At 35.6% G+C, this 16,047-nt stretch overlaps 2 protein-coding genes across 4 annotated transcripts in view; one reads left to right on the top strand and one right to left on the bottom strand.

Annotated features, from left to right (window-relative positions):
• The window catches only part of LOC138696029 (uncharacterized), a 125,401-nt gene that overhangs the window by 105,513 nt on the left and 3,841 nt on the right, over positions 1-16,047 (bottom strand). The gene's annotated exons all lie outside the window — the stretch shown is intronic.
• Positions 10,725-16,047, top strand: part of CAHbeta (carbonic anhydrase beta) — a 45,068-nt gene continuing 39,745 nt past the window's right edge. Inside the window, exon 1 of the mRNA XM_069820523.1 lies at positions 10,725-11,054. Coding sequence (XP_069676624.1) covers positions 11,052-11,054 — 3 coding nt within the window. The 5' untranslated portion in view covers positions 10,725-11,051. The remainder of the gene's footprint in view (positions 11,055-16,047) is intronic.

Below are 16,047 nucleotides of genomic sequence, written 5' to 3'. Positions count from 1 at the left end.
ATATCGTATAGCACATGAAAGTAAACAGATTTTATGCACTTATGGTATTTCTACTAGCACATAAAATCTAATTTTACTCTCCTATACTATAAACTACGATTAAGTTAATTATGTTTTTGAATACTACGTTTAATTATTGCATACTCAGTATTAGCACAGTCTAGTATATACAGTCACGAAGCTTGAGTACTAGGAACAAAAGACTGTGCAGGTACTATTTCGCATTGTTTGTGATGAGGCGATAGTAGCGATCCTAGTGGTTAGCAACTATTCATGGATGCATATTTACTACGTATTGAGCTTCGTGACTGTATATACTAGACTGTGGTATTAGCACTGGAAGGGGAAAGGACAGAGAACTGTCAAAATAATTGCAGATAAGTTGCCAAAGTAATTATATTCCTGTCCTGAATACACATAGATATCATATTCCTGTCCTGAATGCACACTTGGACAGGAAACAATAATGAAACAATAAACAGGCTAATAAAATTATGATTGCTCCGAGCTCTATTGTTTTTTTTAAATATTCCTTTGTTATATTTCATAGTTTTAGGATGTGGAACAAGCCAAGAGTCATACAATTTTTTTTTGAAGGGATGACGTGTGTATTGCAATATTAAAAAGCTAGGGAATTTCGTGTTAAATTAATGTTCATCCTTTATGTAAAAATTAATATTTTTAACTTAAAAGATTTAACAACAGGTTCTATGAACTGCCACAAATTTAACATGTGGTTCGGGCAAACTGGCTAAATGACACCACTGTGAATGAACTAGGATACTGGAAGGTAGGATACTGTTACACAAAAAGATAAGTGTAAAATACTGTCAAGTGACGTAAATAAATTGACGTTCTTTCTTTTGTTAACTCCCTCGTTTCAATCTTACTTAATACATTTTTCACTAACTTCTAACTTAAATTTCCTTTAAAAAAAGACGTCGATAGTAAAAGTGTCCTGCTTTTTCATGAGAAAATTATGGCAGGCTTACAACTCGTGACTGGATGGTAAAAACACGTCAGAAGCGGCATTCTAGTTATAAACACATAATCCACAAATAACAGAGAAAATAAAGTAGAACCAAGTAACAAAAACATTTTTATGTAATCCTAGCATTATAAACAGGTTGTTACTACATCCAATATCGTGCGTAATCAGCTTATCATGGCACACGTGCAAATAATAGCAATGACATAGCCTATTTCCTATTATGCAATACCAGAACGCTAGGATGGGAATGCATGCAACTCATCTAGCTATCTTGCTTACCACTTCTACGCGCCACGTGACAAGAAATGAAATGCAGGACAGAAGGTAACGTATCATTTATTTCCAATTTTTAACAATTTTGTATCACTTTTGTAATATCACATGAAGCAATTCTGTGGTTCAAAGAAACTATATTAACAAAATAAAGGAATATTTGTAACATAAAATTTTATATCTAAGGTATAACTTGAGTTTGTAATATCTTCACGGTCATCCATTTCTGTTTATTCAATGCCAATGCCAGGCGCTACTATACTAGGGGCAGAAGAAATCGGCGGGTTTGGCGAACCCCTACTTCTTTACCCCGACTTCTACACCCCTCAGAACCTCCTTGGTGTATGGTCCTGTCCCAAATAACTTTCTCCTCCATTCATACGTTTTTCACTACAGGAAGACCTAGAAAATAAATAAAATAATAGCCTAACGTGATTTGTAGTAATTACAAATAGGGCCTACGTTCTTTACTCAATATTTTTATTATAATATTTGGCAAGTTAAGCAATTTCACAACTGTAATAATGTGTAATGTATACCTAATATAAATGAAGTATTTAGCATTACACAAATACTGTATTTTGTATTTAGACCTATGTATTTTCAGAATTATTGACAAATTATTAAATAATATTTCATTTTATGATCCTAATAATATTTTATTCCCAAACGTAATGTATTTTACCTAATTATAACTAACACTGGAGCTCCTAATTAGCAGTCAAGATTATGCAGTATACTACAATATAATACTCATTTGACATAGATATAATTAGTATACCAATCAAGAAATTTACCTTATTCTGTGAACAATTTCTAAAAAAGAAAATAAATTAACTTAATTATGGTCTTCAACAATCTAAATAGACTACTGTAATGAAATAATTTTCCATCGTTAATGTCTTAAATAAACAACTTCATAAAGTATAAAATAAAATGTTACATTATTTAAAAAAATATATTACTAATTTAAAAATAAAATTTCATATTTTCTACATCTGTCCGTGTATTCTTTAAATAAATATAATATGTAAAATTACCAATGTAATTTACAAAATGTGTAATTTTAGCTGCTACACACATTTTATAAATTATTTACATCATCACAAGTGTACAGTTAAGGAAATGCATTCCATGATGGAAATCATCTTTATCAGTAATAGGCTTCTTGTATTCTACTGCCTCCTTTGGAGACGAGAAAGATGGCTCCATAAAATCATTGTTTTTCTACTATTCTTCTCCCTTCTGCACAAATTCTCTGGACCGATCGTAAAGAAGCGTCACAGGCCCTGGCAGTGACTGTTTTCGATGATGACAGGACACTTGTAATGTCATCACAGTTCTTAAGATCTTTCAAGAAACAGTGAAGTGGATAAATAACATCTTTAGTAAGTGTATGACTTGAGGCTTTCCCGGCGTTTGATGTAGAATAACTCTTCTCGGGTTCTCAGCCAGGTGAGTTGGAGATTAGCTTCCAAGCTTTCGACGGCTAGCTCTGCCATCTTCTTCAGGGACGAAGTGATGTGGGACCACGTCTAGCCGATATATAAGCAAAAGTAGGGCTTCCCGCTGCGGGCCAATCAGGAGCTAGTTCCTAGTCCCGACCGCCAGGCGCATTCTGGTTGGTGGACACGTCAGCCAGTCAGGAGCCACTTGCTGGTCCCGACTGTCTGCCGTGTGCTGGTGGTCTAAGCGTATTGATGGCAGGTTTCCATGCTGTACTCAGCTGTAGACCCCCGTCTCTGTTGAAATTATTGCCATCTAGCTGGATTTCGATGGCTTCCTTGATAACTAAGTCCCAGTAACCTGATGTCTTGTCCAAGATGGTGGTGGCGCTGAAATCTACCTTGTGGCCAGTTTCTAGGCTGTGTTGGGCTACTGCAGACTTATCAGGATAATATAGTCTTATGCTGCGTTGGTGTTCCTTGCAGTGTTCCATAATAGTTCGTCCCGTCTGCCCGATGTAGCATTTCCCACACTCACAAGGTATTCTGTAGACACCAGGTGTCCTGAGACCAAGGTCGTCCTTAACTGGTCTCAGCAAGTTCTGGATCTTTGTGGGCGGCTTATGGATGGTTTTAATCCCGTGTTTTCTTAGCATTCTGCTAATTTTGCCCGAGATGGGGCCGTAGAACGGGATATATGCCATGCCCTTTGTCTCCTCTTGTTCCTCGGCAGGTGGTTTGTCCGAAAAGGCCCTTCTGAGGGCCAAGCCGATTTCCCTGTTGCCGAAGTTGTTCTGTAGGAACGTCTTACGTAGGTGACAGATCTCAGAAGGGAGACTCTCTTTGTCCGAAATCCCTCTCGCCCTGTGTAGAAGAGTCGACAGGACCGTTCGTTTCTGTGCCGGATGGTGGTGGCTGTGTCCATTGAGATATAGATCGGTATGAGTCGGTTTCCTGTATACTCTGTGACCCAGTGTGCCATCTGAATTCCTGGAGATGAGAATGTCTAAGAAGGGGAGACATCCATCTTTTTCCACCTCTTTCGTGAACTGGATGTTCAGGTGGATATTGTTCAGGTATTCTTGGAACTCCTGAAGTTTTTCTTCTCTATGAGGCCAGACGACCAAAGTTTCATCTACATAGCGGTAGAAGTGAGCCGGGTTTCAGGGGCGCGTTCTCCAGGGCTCTGTGCTCGAAGTCTTCCATGTACAAATTGGCTATGGCAGGTGACAGAGGTGAGCCCATGGCTACACCGTCGGATTGCTCATAGTACTGCCCTTTGTACATGAAGTAGGTGGAGCTGAGCGTATGGTTAAAGAGTCCAATTACCTCAGGCGGGAAGTGAGGTCTCAATAACTCCAACGTTTCCTTGAGTGGGACTCTAGTGAACAGGGATACAACATCAAAACTCACCAGAATATCAGATGGATTTGTTCTGATGCTCTGTAGAGTCTTGATGAACTCTGCTGAATTCTTCACATGGTGGCTGCATTTTCCCACAAGAGGATTCAGAAGACTGGTGAGGTATTTGGCCAGCCGGTAGGTGGGAGAACCTATGGCGCTGACAATAGGTCTCAGGGGAACCTCCTTCTTGTGAATTTTCGGCAACCTGTAGAGTCTAGGTGGTCTCGTGGAATGTGGAGTCAAGGACTTCGTCACTTCGGCTGGCAGATTGGCCTTCTTTAGTAAGGCTTCTGATATCAGGGCCGACTGAGACATGATAGCGATTACAGTGCTCGGATGTTTAGTAGCTGTTTATTATGAGATATATTGTATTTACGAACAAACTGTAGCACAGTAGTATCACAGATGAGCACTTGTCAATAACTAACATTCGAACGCAGCGACAGAAAGGTCTCTTTGTTCAGGTCATAAACCGCTAGATAAAGTGTGGAGTGAGTTGTTTCCGTACCAAACCAAAAACCCGCCTATTAAATCTGCCTGTACTATAATCGATACACACTTATGTCAGCTATGAATACCGAATTATTTCATAATTTATTTCCTACAGTTTATAATGCTAAGATGCCATAAAGTGTTGTATCCAACTCGTGGATAATCTTATTATGACACTCGTGAAAATTGTCGCATAAACTTATGCCATAATCATCAAGATTATCCACTTGTTGCATAAATAACTATTAAAATTACAAATATTATATGACAAGGAGATAATCCAAATCAAAACAACTCAGTGGCTGAAAACAAAAACCCTCGCAAATCAAGAAGTGGAACAAAACCTACCTGAACTGTAATCTCAAAATTGAAAACAAAATTAAACCAATAAACCCACTACAATACTCAGAACAATGTACAGTAGTGGCAAAAAAAAAAAAAACGGACTCACCTTTGTAGCTGATTTCAGAGCCTTGTTCACCCAGAGCACAATAGACTGGTAACTAAGACTTTAGTGGTTCGAATCCTGCCTAGGAAGGAAACTTTTTTTTGTTCCTTATTCAAATTTATTCCCAATACTTTTCGATTGCTGGTAAAATTCATGTTCTGGGAATAATAAGTTAATTAAGTAGTAAAATATCGCTGCAATCGAAAAGTATTGGGAATAAATTTGAATAAGGAACCAAAAAAAGTTTCCTTCCCAGGCAGGATTCGAACTACAAAAATCTTAGTTTCCAGTCTATCGTGTTCTGGAGTGAACAAGGCTCTGAAATCAGCTACAAGGGTTGGTCCGTTTTTTTTTTTTTCACTACTGTACAATTAGACCCCAATGAAAAAAGTAAAGAAAAAGAAACATCAACAGAAATATTGAAAAAGACCACATTAGACACAGCCAAAACCAAATACTCAAAACCACAAAGACTATATGTTCACAGATGAATCCAAACTGAAGGCTACAGCAGGAATTTACTCAAAGTTCTTTGCACATTACATACCAGTGGGATTGAACACTACAGTAGAACATTGACCGATCAACCGAAACATCGATTGACCGAAAGCATTCCAGTTGGCAAATTCAAATTTGCACACGCGCCATGTAGAAGTTTCGCTAGCGCTGTTTACGAGATTTAGCGCAAAAAAAAAAAAAAAAACGAGTCTCAGCTCTGAAGCAGAAAGAAAAACTTTTGGACTTCTTTTTCTAAACTATAGGCCTATTTAAATGGCCATTTTGAACTTGTCAAACTAGGCTAGTCAGTTCTCTATGTTATTTGTAAGATGTGTGATACAAAATATATACTGTATACAGTGAAACTTCTCATTTACAGACATCGAAGGGACATAACAATCTGTCCGCATCTGGGAGGTGTCCTTTATTGGGAGGGAGGCTCACCAATCTAACAGTAAATTTATAATATGCATTATGTATCCCTTCACGCTTTAAATGAAATGTATTACTGTAGTTTACATACAGTATATAGTACTACAGTAAATTCTCTGGGACTTTGAACTACAGTAGATAAGACCAAAAAACGAAAATACAGTACTGTGCCATGCAATTTTATTCTAGGTCTACAGATGCAGTACTGTACTTTACAGTTGTCAACTTAACCTTTACGTTCAGATGCCATCTCTCTCGAAACAGAATAACTGATAGAAGTGAAGAGAATAATCCTACTAACCCTATCATGTGTCGAATACAATTTCACGATCGCGGAAACCTTGAGCTTTGGACCCATCAGACAAGTTAAATTTTATGACTTTGTTTATCCATCCGCTTCCGGCTGGGCTAGTGGTAGCGTACGAGACCCTTATGTTATGTTTCATGTTAAGGAATTTCGGTACTAAATTTTCTATTTTTGTAACACATTAGGTCTTCAAATCCAAGTTCTATCCACAGTCAGGAGGTAAGGCAAGCTTTGGGATTGTGAAACAGCTGTCCGTGTCCAGAGTGTCCGTAAACGAGATTCTAAAACAACAATAGCATTCAATAAAATATTAAAGAACAACAAAATTACAGAAATCTGAAAACTAATAAAACAACTAACAATGCTCAACAAAACAATATTTTTTCAATGGATACCATGGCATATAAACTTTCTTGGGAACGACAATGCAGATAATCTAGCAAAACAAGAAACATCACTATAACAAAGAAACCAAGAGAATTCACGTAAGTCTATAAAAAAAATACTACAGGGAAAATCAAACCATAATCTGATCAGAGCAAAACAAAAGAAGTTAGCAGAAACTACACCCCAGAACACCACAGAGAAAACATGAAAGTATTTCTCAAATAAATCAAGGAAGAAAACAGTAGCCATGTTAAGATTAAATACACAGCATGACTAACAGCTTACCCCTATCAGATTAACATCAAAGATTCACCACCACACTGCATCATCTGCAATAACCCTGACACCAGAATTACGAAGGACCATCTCCTGAACCACCCGGCCTTTATGGAAAGATAGAACTGTGCTCAACCTCCCAAAAATCTACTGGAATTCTATACAAATAAGTAATATATATAATCAATGCCATTAGAAAAAAAAAAAGGTGAGCCCAATTGACAACTTATATAAGAATCTGTCACAATTATTTGCTTTCAAGTCATAAAATCAGGAATTTGGTGACTGTGAGAAAGCATTGCCACTATCACTAATCAATTTACAACAATAGCCTAACCAATGTCTACCATCTAAATCATTAACCATCCTTAAAGAGTACAAATACTTTTGTTTCAACTTTTCGAAAATTTTTAATGTTAAATGTGACTATCCAATGTTACTAAACAAATCACTAAGAAAATCAAACAAACGATTTCTTATAATCACAGCTTAAATTTGACGGTCACTCAACTTGTCAATAAAAACTGAACTGTAAATTTGAAATATATCTTCACTCTTTGCAATGCATATAGCTCTGGTCAGTGCCAGCTGCAGCTCCTAGTAAGGTTTGGGTAATCCCTGAGTGCACCTGGTTTCATGAACGTTGTCACATGATTTGAGCAGGCATAAATTCAGACAAAAATTATGGTACAGTATTTGTTAATCATTATCAACATAAAAGCATGGGAAGATAGATATTAAAAACTGAACATTTTTTAGAATACTTAAATGCACGCCAGACGCAAAGCAAATACAGTAGAACCTCGATTATCCGTTACCCTATTAACCGATTGGCAGATTATCCGACTGTCTATATTTCCTGCTCTTTTTTTTCTTCAAAAATAATTAACATCATATTAGTACGTTCTACATATATGTTTTTGCTAGAGAGTGTTATTACAAGCTTTTATCATTACACAGCATTGTCTACTGTTCGAATTGCCTTTATATAATATAATTTGTATATGAAATGTCTTCCATGGGTGTTAACAGAAAACGTGTTTTGCTAAGTATCGAAAAAATGTGGAAATAATTGAATGGTTTGAGAAAGAGAAACTGTGGCTCATCTCTCATCAGAATACGAGATTGGAGTTACAACTGCGCGATTTAATAAAAAAAAAAAACAAGGATAAAATGTATAAAAATATGTAAATCTACAACATGAGACCACCTTTATTCCTATCTTTCCTGAGACAGTCATTACAAAGGGCTTCCTTGCCTCTCAAAAACATGTCATTGGCAACTAGCTTGAATTAGTGAACTTCTGATTCACTACCTAGCGAGTTAAATACAAAACCACGGAGGAAATTACAAAATTTTTCATGATATGGATTATCCAATTTTTTTGATCAACCGTTCAGTCCATCCCCTTCATTACCATGGATAATAGAGGTTCTACTGTATATGAATAGGAAGACATATCTAGCAAAAGCTGGACAGTTGTCAGACTATGCATAACCACTAGGAAGGATGAATTAGGGTATGGAGGGTGTAACAAGTGTATCTGTATTTTGGCCACTACAGTGGGACCATTGTGTCATTTTCATAATTTCAATGTGGACGAGGAATGGCTACAACTTTTCATGGAGCTCTCTATCAAAGGCAGGATTCTTTTTTATGACCCTCCCAGAGGAATGCATATTAAAAATTTCATAGTTACTCTTTTTAAACTGTCCTCGGCTAGGACTGAACCTGTAAATTTCAGATATATTAACTAGCATGGAGACTGTTGGACCACTGAGGGAGATGAAAATAATTCGCACTTTGTTTAGTGTCTTAGAGTGTATGATGAAAACCATTGTTGGTAATTCATTTTCTACTTCGCCTATTTCTTTATACAGTTTAGCAGTCATAATCTTTCTGGAATTGGAGAAGCAATCATGATACATGTGCAAAACTAAGGCATATATAGCTCAAATACTTGGAAGATGTAATTGATATTTCCAGTTGTTCTGAGACAAGAGACGGATTGTAAACTATTGCAACCATTTCTTCTGTTCTTTCATTCATAAGCCTGTTTCTTTTCTTTATCTCGATCAAACTGGAGATCTTCAGTTTCATTCATATGGAGCAGCGGTTACTGAAATGCTTAAGGTTCGCATTTCAGCAGTGGATAACTTCCTCGTGTTGCAATAATCCTTCCACTAGGTTAAGGATAACATGTTTTCCACAGCTTACTAAACTAAACCATAACTTTTCTTTGTTTCTGTATTCTGCCCTGTTTGCCATAGTGGCTACTTCATTCACTTTTGTAATGTTCTTAGCAGAGTTGAGGAGATTACTAATAACAGTTACTTTTTAAAAGTAACATTTGGTAAGAGCGTTATTATGTAAATAAAGTAACTACTTAAAACTGCAATGAAGTTACTTTTATTGATAACAAAGTAATGAAAATACCATTAATCACTATTTTTATCACTTGTATTATAGCAGTATTCTGTTGTAAGAATCTCAGACAGTGTATATGGTACTGATCTTATTTGTAATAATAATGTCAAAAGTTATTTCGATCATTTCAACAATGAGTGCATTATTAAATTGTTCTCTCGCTTGCTCTAAGCCTATTCATATCCACTGGGTTCACTGCGGCAACTATATAAATATTTCCAATTCCTGACTGTGATAGTTCAGCATTTTTTTATCCTTTTTAGAAGAAACAAGTGCACACAGAATAATGATTACAGTAACAGAGTAACTATACACGAACAAATGTAAAGAAGGAATAATGAATTCAAGATACATTTTCATTAAAAAATAACAACAATAACAAAGCTCCTTGATTGTCACGAATTACATAGGCCTAGGTTATGACAATGTAATCTACATAAAGATTAATTTTTTTTATCATAAGAGACGTATGCTGTAGGACAAAAAAAAATCTTTACGTAGATTCTTCGAGCAACAGTGCATATTACTGTGGAATCTCAGCCATCAAGTCACTCAACTGAGTGTGCTCCTTCTATAATGGCAGTTGACTTAATATAAAAACATCAACATACATGTCGAACTTGGAGTCAGGTCACAAAGGAAAAAACACTTGAGGAGGGGGATTCGATCTGGTGCTGTGGATTGAACTTCGGCGTAGCTCAATGATTAGATGCTTGGTGTGTAGAACCAAGGACCTGGGTTCGATCACCGGTGCCGGGGCGAATTTTTCTCCTCTAATATTAATTATGACAATGTAAACTTTCCACTTGCTATAAATGATTGAAATTGAAAAGAGCAGCTTCATAAATCCAAAGGAAAAGGTGTGGAATGTTACGATTAAAATGTGTGTTACTAGATTGACTATGGGTCCTCTGGATTGGTTCCAGCCACAAATAATAGGTCACTGTCAAGGTGAAGTTTACAAATTGCTTATCAATGGCTAAGAAGTGATACTTCGTATCTGTAAATTTGTGAGTAAACTAAACAACTGTTTCAAAAATTAATTTCTCTCAAAATATACAAACTTTTTATATAGGGTTCTGCTTTGCAAGATCTTCTACTCAACGACAAATTAGTTAAGTGTCCAATTCTGTGACTATAATGATAACATAGTTAATCTAAATAACAGTGTTGTTAAACTAAATGGGCATTTTTGTAGATACGAGATATTACTTCTTAGCCATGGTTATGCTGAGGAGTCCCACTAGGTTAAGATAGCAAAGAACTAATTGTGAAAAAGTTTTTCAACATGCTGAATATTTTCCAGAAAAATATATCTAAAACCTTCCCATTTCAAAAAATCTTCGAGAGGAAAATTTTCCGTCTCACATCATCAGTTACAAGTACATTTGTGGAATTCTTCTAATGTAGGAAAATTCACGTGAACTTTATAGTGCACTGCTAGGCGAGCTTTGGAATTACTCTAGAATACAGGTAAGTAGCAAAAAACTGTGTCGCAATGTTGGGAGAAATCAAGGCCAACTGCACAAGGAAGTTTGTGGAGTATGGTATTTCCAGTTGTACTGTACAGCAGTGAAGGAGAAGAAGAAGACAAGATAAGACTTGACAGTTTCGAGATGTGGATATGGAGGAAAATGTTAAGAATTCCTTGGACAGAAAGAGAACTAACTTATGGTATGAATTGTATAAGAAATAAAACCAGTCCATCATTAGAATCAATAGTCACATTACAATATTTTGGACTCCTGATCACAAGAAAAATATCAATGGAGAAAGATCTTACGTTAGGAATCACAAAAAGATGCAAAAGACAGGATATGGGAAGACAGATTGTTAGATGAGATCAAAAACATTATACAAAACAATGGACGCAGATAATTATGCTAATGGAAGATAGAAACAAATAAAATACTTGCCTTTAATTTACTGATTTTTTTTGTGCAAGAGAAAGTACAATTTTTTGGTCCAGGGAAAATACTTGTCTTTATTCAGTGATCAAACGCAGGGTTCCCATAATGTCCTGTAAAATACAGGACCATTCCTTTCTTTGTCAATCTGTCCTGTTGTCCCGAAAAACTGTCTTAAGAGCATGTTTTTGTCTTGTATTTGAAAATTAGTAACTGAAAAAGCAAAACTGGAAATATAACTGCTGTTTCATTATTAGGCTAAATCAGTCTCCGTCACTCTTGATGAGATTGTAATTCACTACATTGGTAACAATGGAGGAGACATTGAATGTATATAACGTTCTTAAAACAGTTCATACTATGAAACAAACTGCTACCAGATCAAACATTATTGAATCTCACTTGTTTGATAAGATAATAATTGTGAAAATTTTTCTGGATTCCAAAGAAGACAGTGAATTGAAGTTCTTAAATCAAAACATTTAGATGAAGTCTTGAAGGATCACTTCCAAAATGATAGAAAGCTCTCAAATTAAAAAAAAAGTGATAAGAGTTCATTATGTGTATCCCTAGTACCGTAAAACAGGGTGAATCAGATATAGTATTGTGAAACTGATCAGTTATATTTTTTTGAATAAAGAATGGTGTAGATACAGATGTCATTGGTAATTTGAAACCATTGTTGAGACACATGTTCCTAAGAAAGATAAATTTGTTAGTAACAATTAATATTTAAATCAGTGCAACTCACTGTGTTTAGTAGTGAAAAGGATTCCGAAATGTGCTATATTTTTGCATTGGAAAATTCTAGTAGAAAACTTGTAGTGTACTGTAATACATATTTTGTTAATAGCATTAGTACTGGTAACACAATATTTCATTTCACAGAAGTTCCTTAAGGGTTAGTGTAAAGTATTAGAGCAAAAATTATTTTCGTTTTTATTTATGCCCTTTTTAATGTAATGTTGTTGTTTTGGAAGTTGACTCTGATCAAGGCATATATAAGGAAGAAGCTGCTAATTCAGGATTGGGATTAATTTTGTTACTTAAGTTATGCTCCTTTACTTAATTTTCGTTAGGCTGTAGGTTAAATTCAACAATGTGGGTATATGCAAAGAAGCCAACAAGTACAATATAACTCAGTGTAGATACATTTGTAATGAGGCAAAAGCTTTAAAATTAGGAAAATTAAGCATTAGGAAGGTTTCGGAAAAATATGGAGTCTCTTACACGACAATGAATGATAAATTAAGCTATCAGAAAATAATTTCTCTATTATAAGATTCCCCACTAAGAAAAGAATACAATATTTCATTGACAGAATGGACAGACAAATAGAAGACGACTTGTATGAGAATTTTCTCTAAATAAAGGTGAAAGAGAGTGATACATTAGTTTTATATATCCTGCCACTGAAGTAGAGGAAGGGCTCATAGTTCGAAAGGTGATGCAACAAACCTTGCAATGTAGGAAATACTCATTCTTTAATATTGAAGACTACAATACTTACTTACTGGCTTTTAAGGAACCCGGAGGTTCATTGCTGCCCTCACATAAGCCCGCCATTGGTCCCTATCCTGTGCAAGATTAATCCAGTCTCTACCATCATATCCCACCTCCCTGAAATCCATTTTAATATTATCTTCCCACCTACGTCTCAGCATCCCCAAAGGTCTTTTTCCCTCCGGCCTCCCAACTAACACTCTATATGCATTTCTGGATTCGCCCATACGTGCTACATGTCCTGCCCATCTCAAACGTCTGGAATTTATGTTCCTAATTATGTCAGGTGAAGAATACAATGCGTGCAGCTCTGCGTTGTGTAACTTTCTCCATTCTTCTGTAACTTCATCCCTCTTAGCCCCAAATATTTTCCTAAGAACCTTATTCTCAAACACCCTTAATCTCTGTTCCTCTCTCAAAGTGAGCATCCAAGTTCCACAACCATACAGAACAACCGGTAATATAACTGTTTTATAAATTCTAACTTTTAGATTTTTTGACAGAAGACTAGATGACAAAAGCTTCTCAACTGAATAATAATACGCATTTCCCATATTTCTTCTGCGTTTAATTTCCTCCCGAGTGTCAGTTATGTTTGTTACTGTTGCTCCAAGATATTTGAATTTTTCCACCTCTTCGAAAGATAAATCTCCAATTTTTATAGTTCCATTTCGTACAATATTCTGGTCACGAGACATAATCATATACTTAGTCTTTTCGGGATTTACTTCCAACCCTATCGCTTTACTTGCTTCAACTAGAATTTCCGCGTTTTCCCTAATCGTTTGTGGATTTTCTCCTAGCATATTCACGTCATCCGCATAGACAAGAAGCTGATGTAACCCATTCAACTCCAAACCCTCTCTGTTATCCTGAACTTTCCTAATGGCATATTCTAGAGCGAAGTTAAAAAGTAAAGGTGATAGTGCATCTCCCTGCTTTAGCCCACAGTGAATTGGAAAAGCATCAGATAGAAACTGGCCTATACGGACTCTGCTGTAAGTTTCACTAAGACACATTTTAATTAATCGAACTAGTTTCTTGGGAATACTAAATTCAATAAGAATATTATATAAAACTTCTCTCTTAACCGAGTCATATGCCTTTTTGAAATCTATGAATAGCTGATGTACTGTACCCTTATACTCCCATTTTTTCTCCAATATCTGTCGAATACAAAAAAATCTGATCAGTAGTCGATCTATTACGCCTAAAACCACTACAATACTGAATAAATCATTTATGATCTTCTTATAAATATATTTTGTCATAAATATAAAAAACTTTTCTAAAAACTTCAATAGTTAGTGGTCGTTTTCACACATTCAGTTATATGTATCTGATTTTAAATGATAAAATAATGTGTGATCAGATTCACCCCTCCTATTGAGGTGACACCGATCAACAATAAGAGCTGTATTCATAGACATTCTTAGTGTGGACTTCCGGTGGATGATCAGCAAATTAACGTTTTCATATTCATAAACCAGTGTTAGCCGTTACGATGATATGAATACCGTACAAGTAATCAGTCAATAGTCGGGGATAGTTTAGCACACTCGTAGTGTGGGCTAGCAAAATGACTATGAATAACACCCTAAAAGTTTAAAAAAATTATGTTGAAAACAATGGAGGATATTTATATTCGGTAGACAGGATTCTGAAAAAAAGATTATAAAATAAAATCAGCACTTAACTAGAATGTAACCTTATGTGATTAAACTCTTAGAGAACTGAAAATTTTGATCATATTCACTCCATGTTATGGTGCTAATGCAAGTACTGAAAGATTGTTCCCTGCATGAACTCATTTTGGGCTGATGAGAAAAACAATTTGTATATAAAGACAATAAAATCAATACTTATTGTGAAATAATTTTTCAAAGCGTTGTATTTCATGACTTAATGCTTCACAACAAACAATGTTTAAGAAATTTATTCTTCAGAAAAGTAACTTATTGTACGAGTAACTCTGATTTATAAGTGTATTCTCAGCTGAACTGGTTTTGTAAGGAGTACATTTTCAATTCATATATAAAAGCTAATTTAAATCAATTTCCAAAAAATTAAGATGTCTATTCTTATCATACAAGGAGGAAAAATGATATTCACAAAACTCTCTTTAATACTACTGTACATGAATTATATAAAAAATAGTTTTATTCATATCAGTCTTAACATGTATAACTGCTTACCTAGTTACCTGAAATAAATATCTGTGCTCCAAAAATTTAAAAGGGTCTTGTTCACTTTGCTATTACACCACTACTTCTTTAGAGTTGATGAATTCTTGGAATTCCTCTGTTTTAGATCTTGACTTCAAGACATGGCAAAAGGGCCTTATAGCCGAAATCGATCTGACCTGTAGTTTTCTACAATTAAGTTCCAAGTTTTGTATATTCGTAATTGTGTTGCATTTAATTATAGTTACTACTTTTATGTGTATTAGGAATATGTAATTAATTATTAGTTTTGTAAATATAACATGTCCCATATCATGTTTATGATCATGCAATAAATGATTATGATTAATTTATTCTTTAAGTATTTTATTTTAGACTAGTAGGTCTATTTAATTTTATTTAATTGTATTGTTTTAATCTGTTCAGCGACACCATGGATAAGTGCAATGGAAAATATATACCAAAGCTCAATTTTTTTAAATTAGTGCTGGGTGTTCCGTACTTTTTTCCTGATGTTTTGGGGATCCTAATCAAACACATTACTCATTTTAACTTTATATTGGGTTATTTTACGATGCTGTATCAACATCTAGGTTATTTAGCGTCTGAATGAAATGAAGGTGATAATGCCAATGAAATGAATCCGGGGTCCAGCACTGAAAGTTACCCAGCATTTGCTCATATTGGGTTGAGGGAAAACCCCGGAAAAAACCTCAACCAGGTAACTTGCCCTGACCGGGATTCGAACCTGGGCCACCTGGTTTCACAGCCAGACGCGCTGACCGTTACTCCACAGGTGTGGACTTAACTTTATATTTTGCAATAACATTTAAACCTCTTTTTTCTCTCTCTCTTATATGGAGGAGAGACCCGGTTTGCAATGTAGCCTGAGGCTTATTGTGCTTACCACAAGACAACCAAAGTCTTTGGCCCAGGAATAATTATTCGGGATATCATGCATACCAGTAACAATTTTTACGGATTTTCACTTGTTTCTCCTCTCCTTTGATTCGTGGCTCGATGGTTGGTCACTAATGCTGGAAGAGATTGCTTAGCTGTATTCTAGAGTTTAGC

This window comes from Periplaneta americana, chromosome 3 (genome assembly GCF_040183065.1).
Source record: "Periplaneta americana isolate PAMFEO1 chromosome 3, P.americana_PAMFEO1_priV1, whole genome shotgun sequence".
Taxonomy (NCBI): domain Eukaryota; kingdom Metazoa; phylum Arthropoda; class Insecta; order Blattodea; family Blattidae; genus Periplaneta; species Periplaneta americana.
This window is presented reverse-complemented; position numbering and strand designations above follow the sequence as displayed.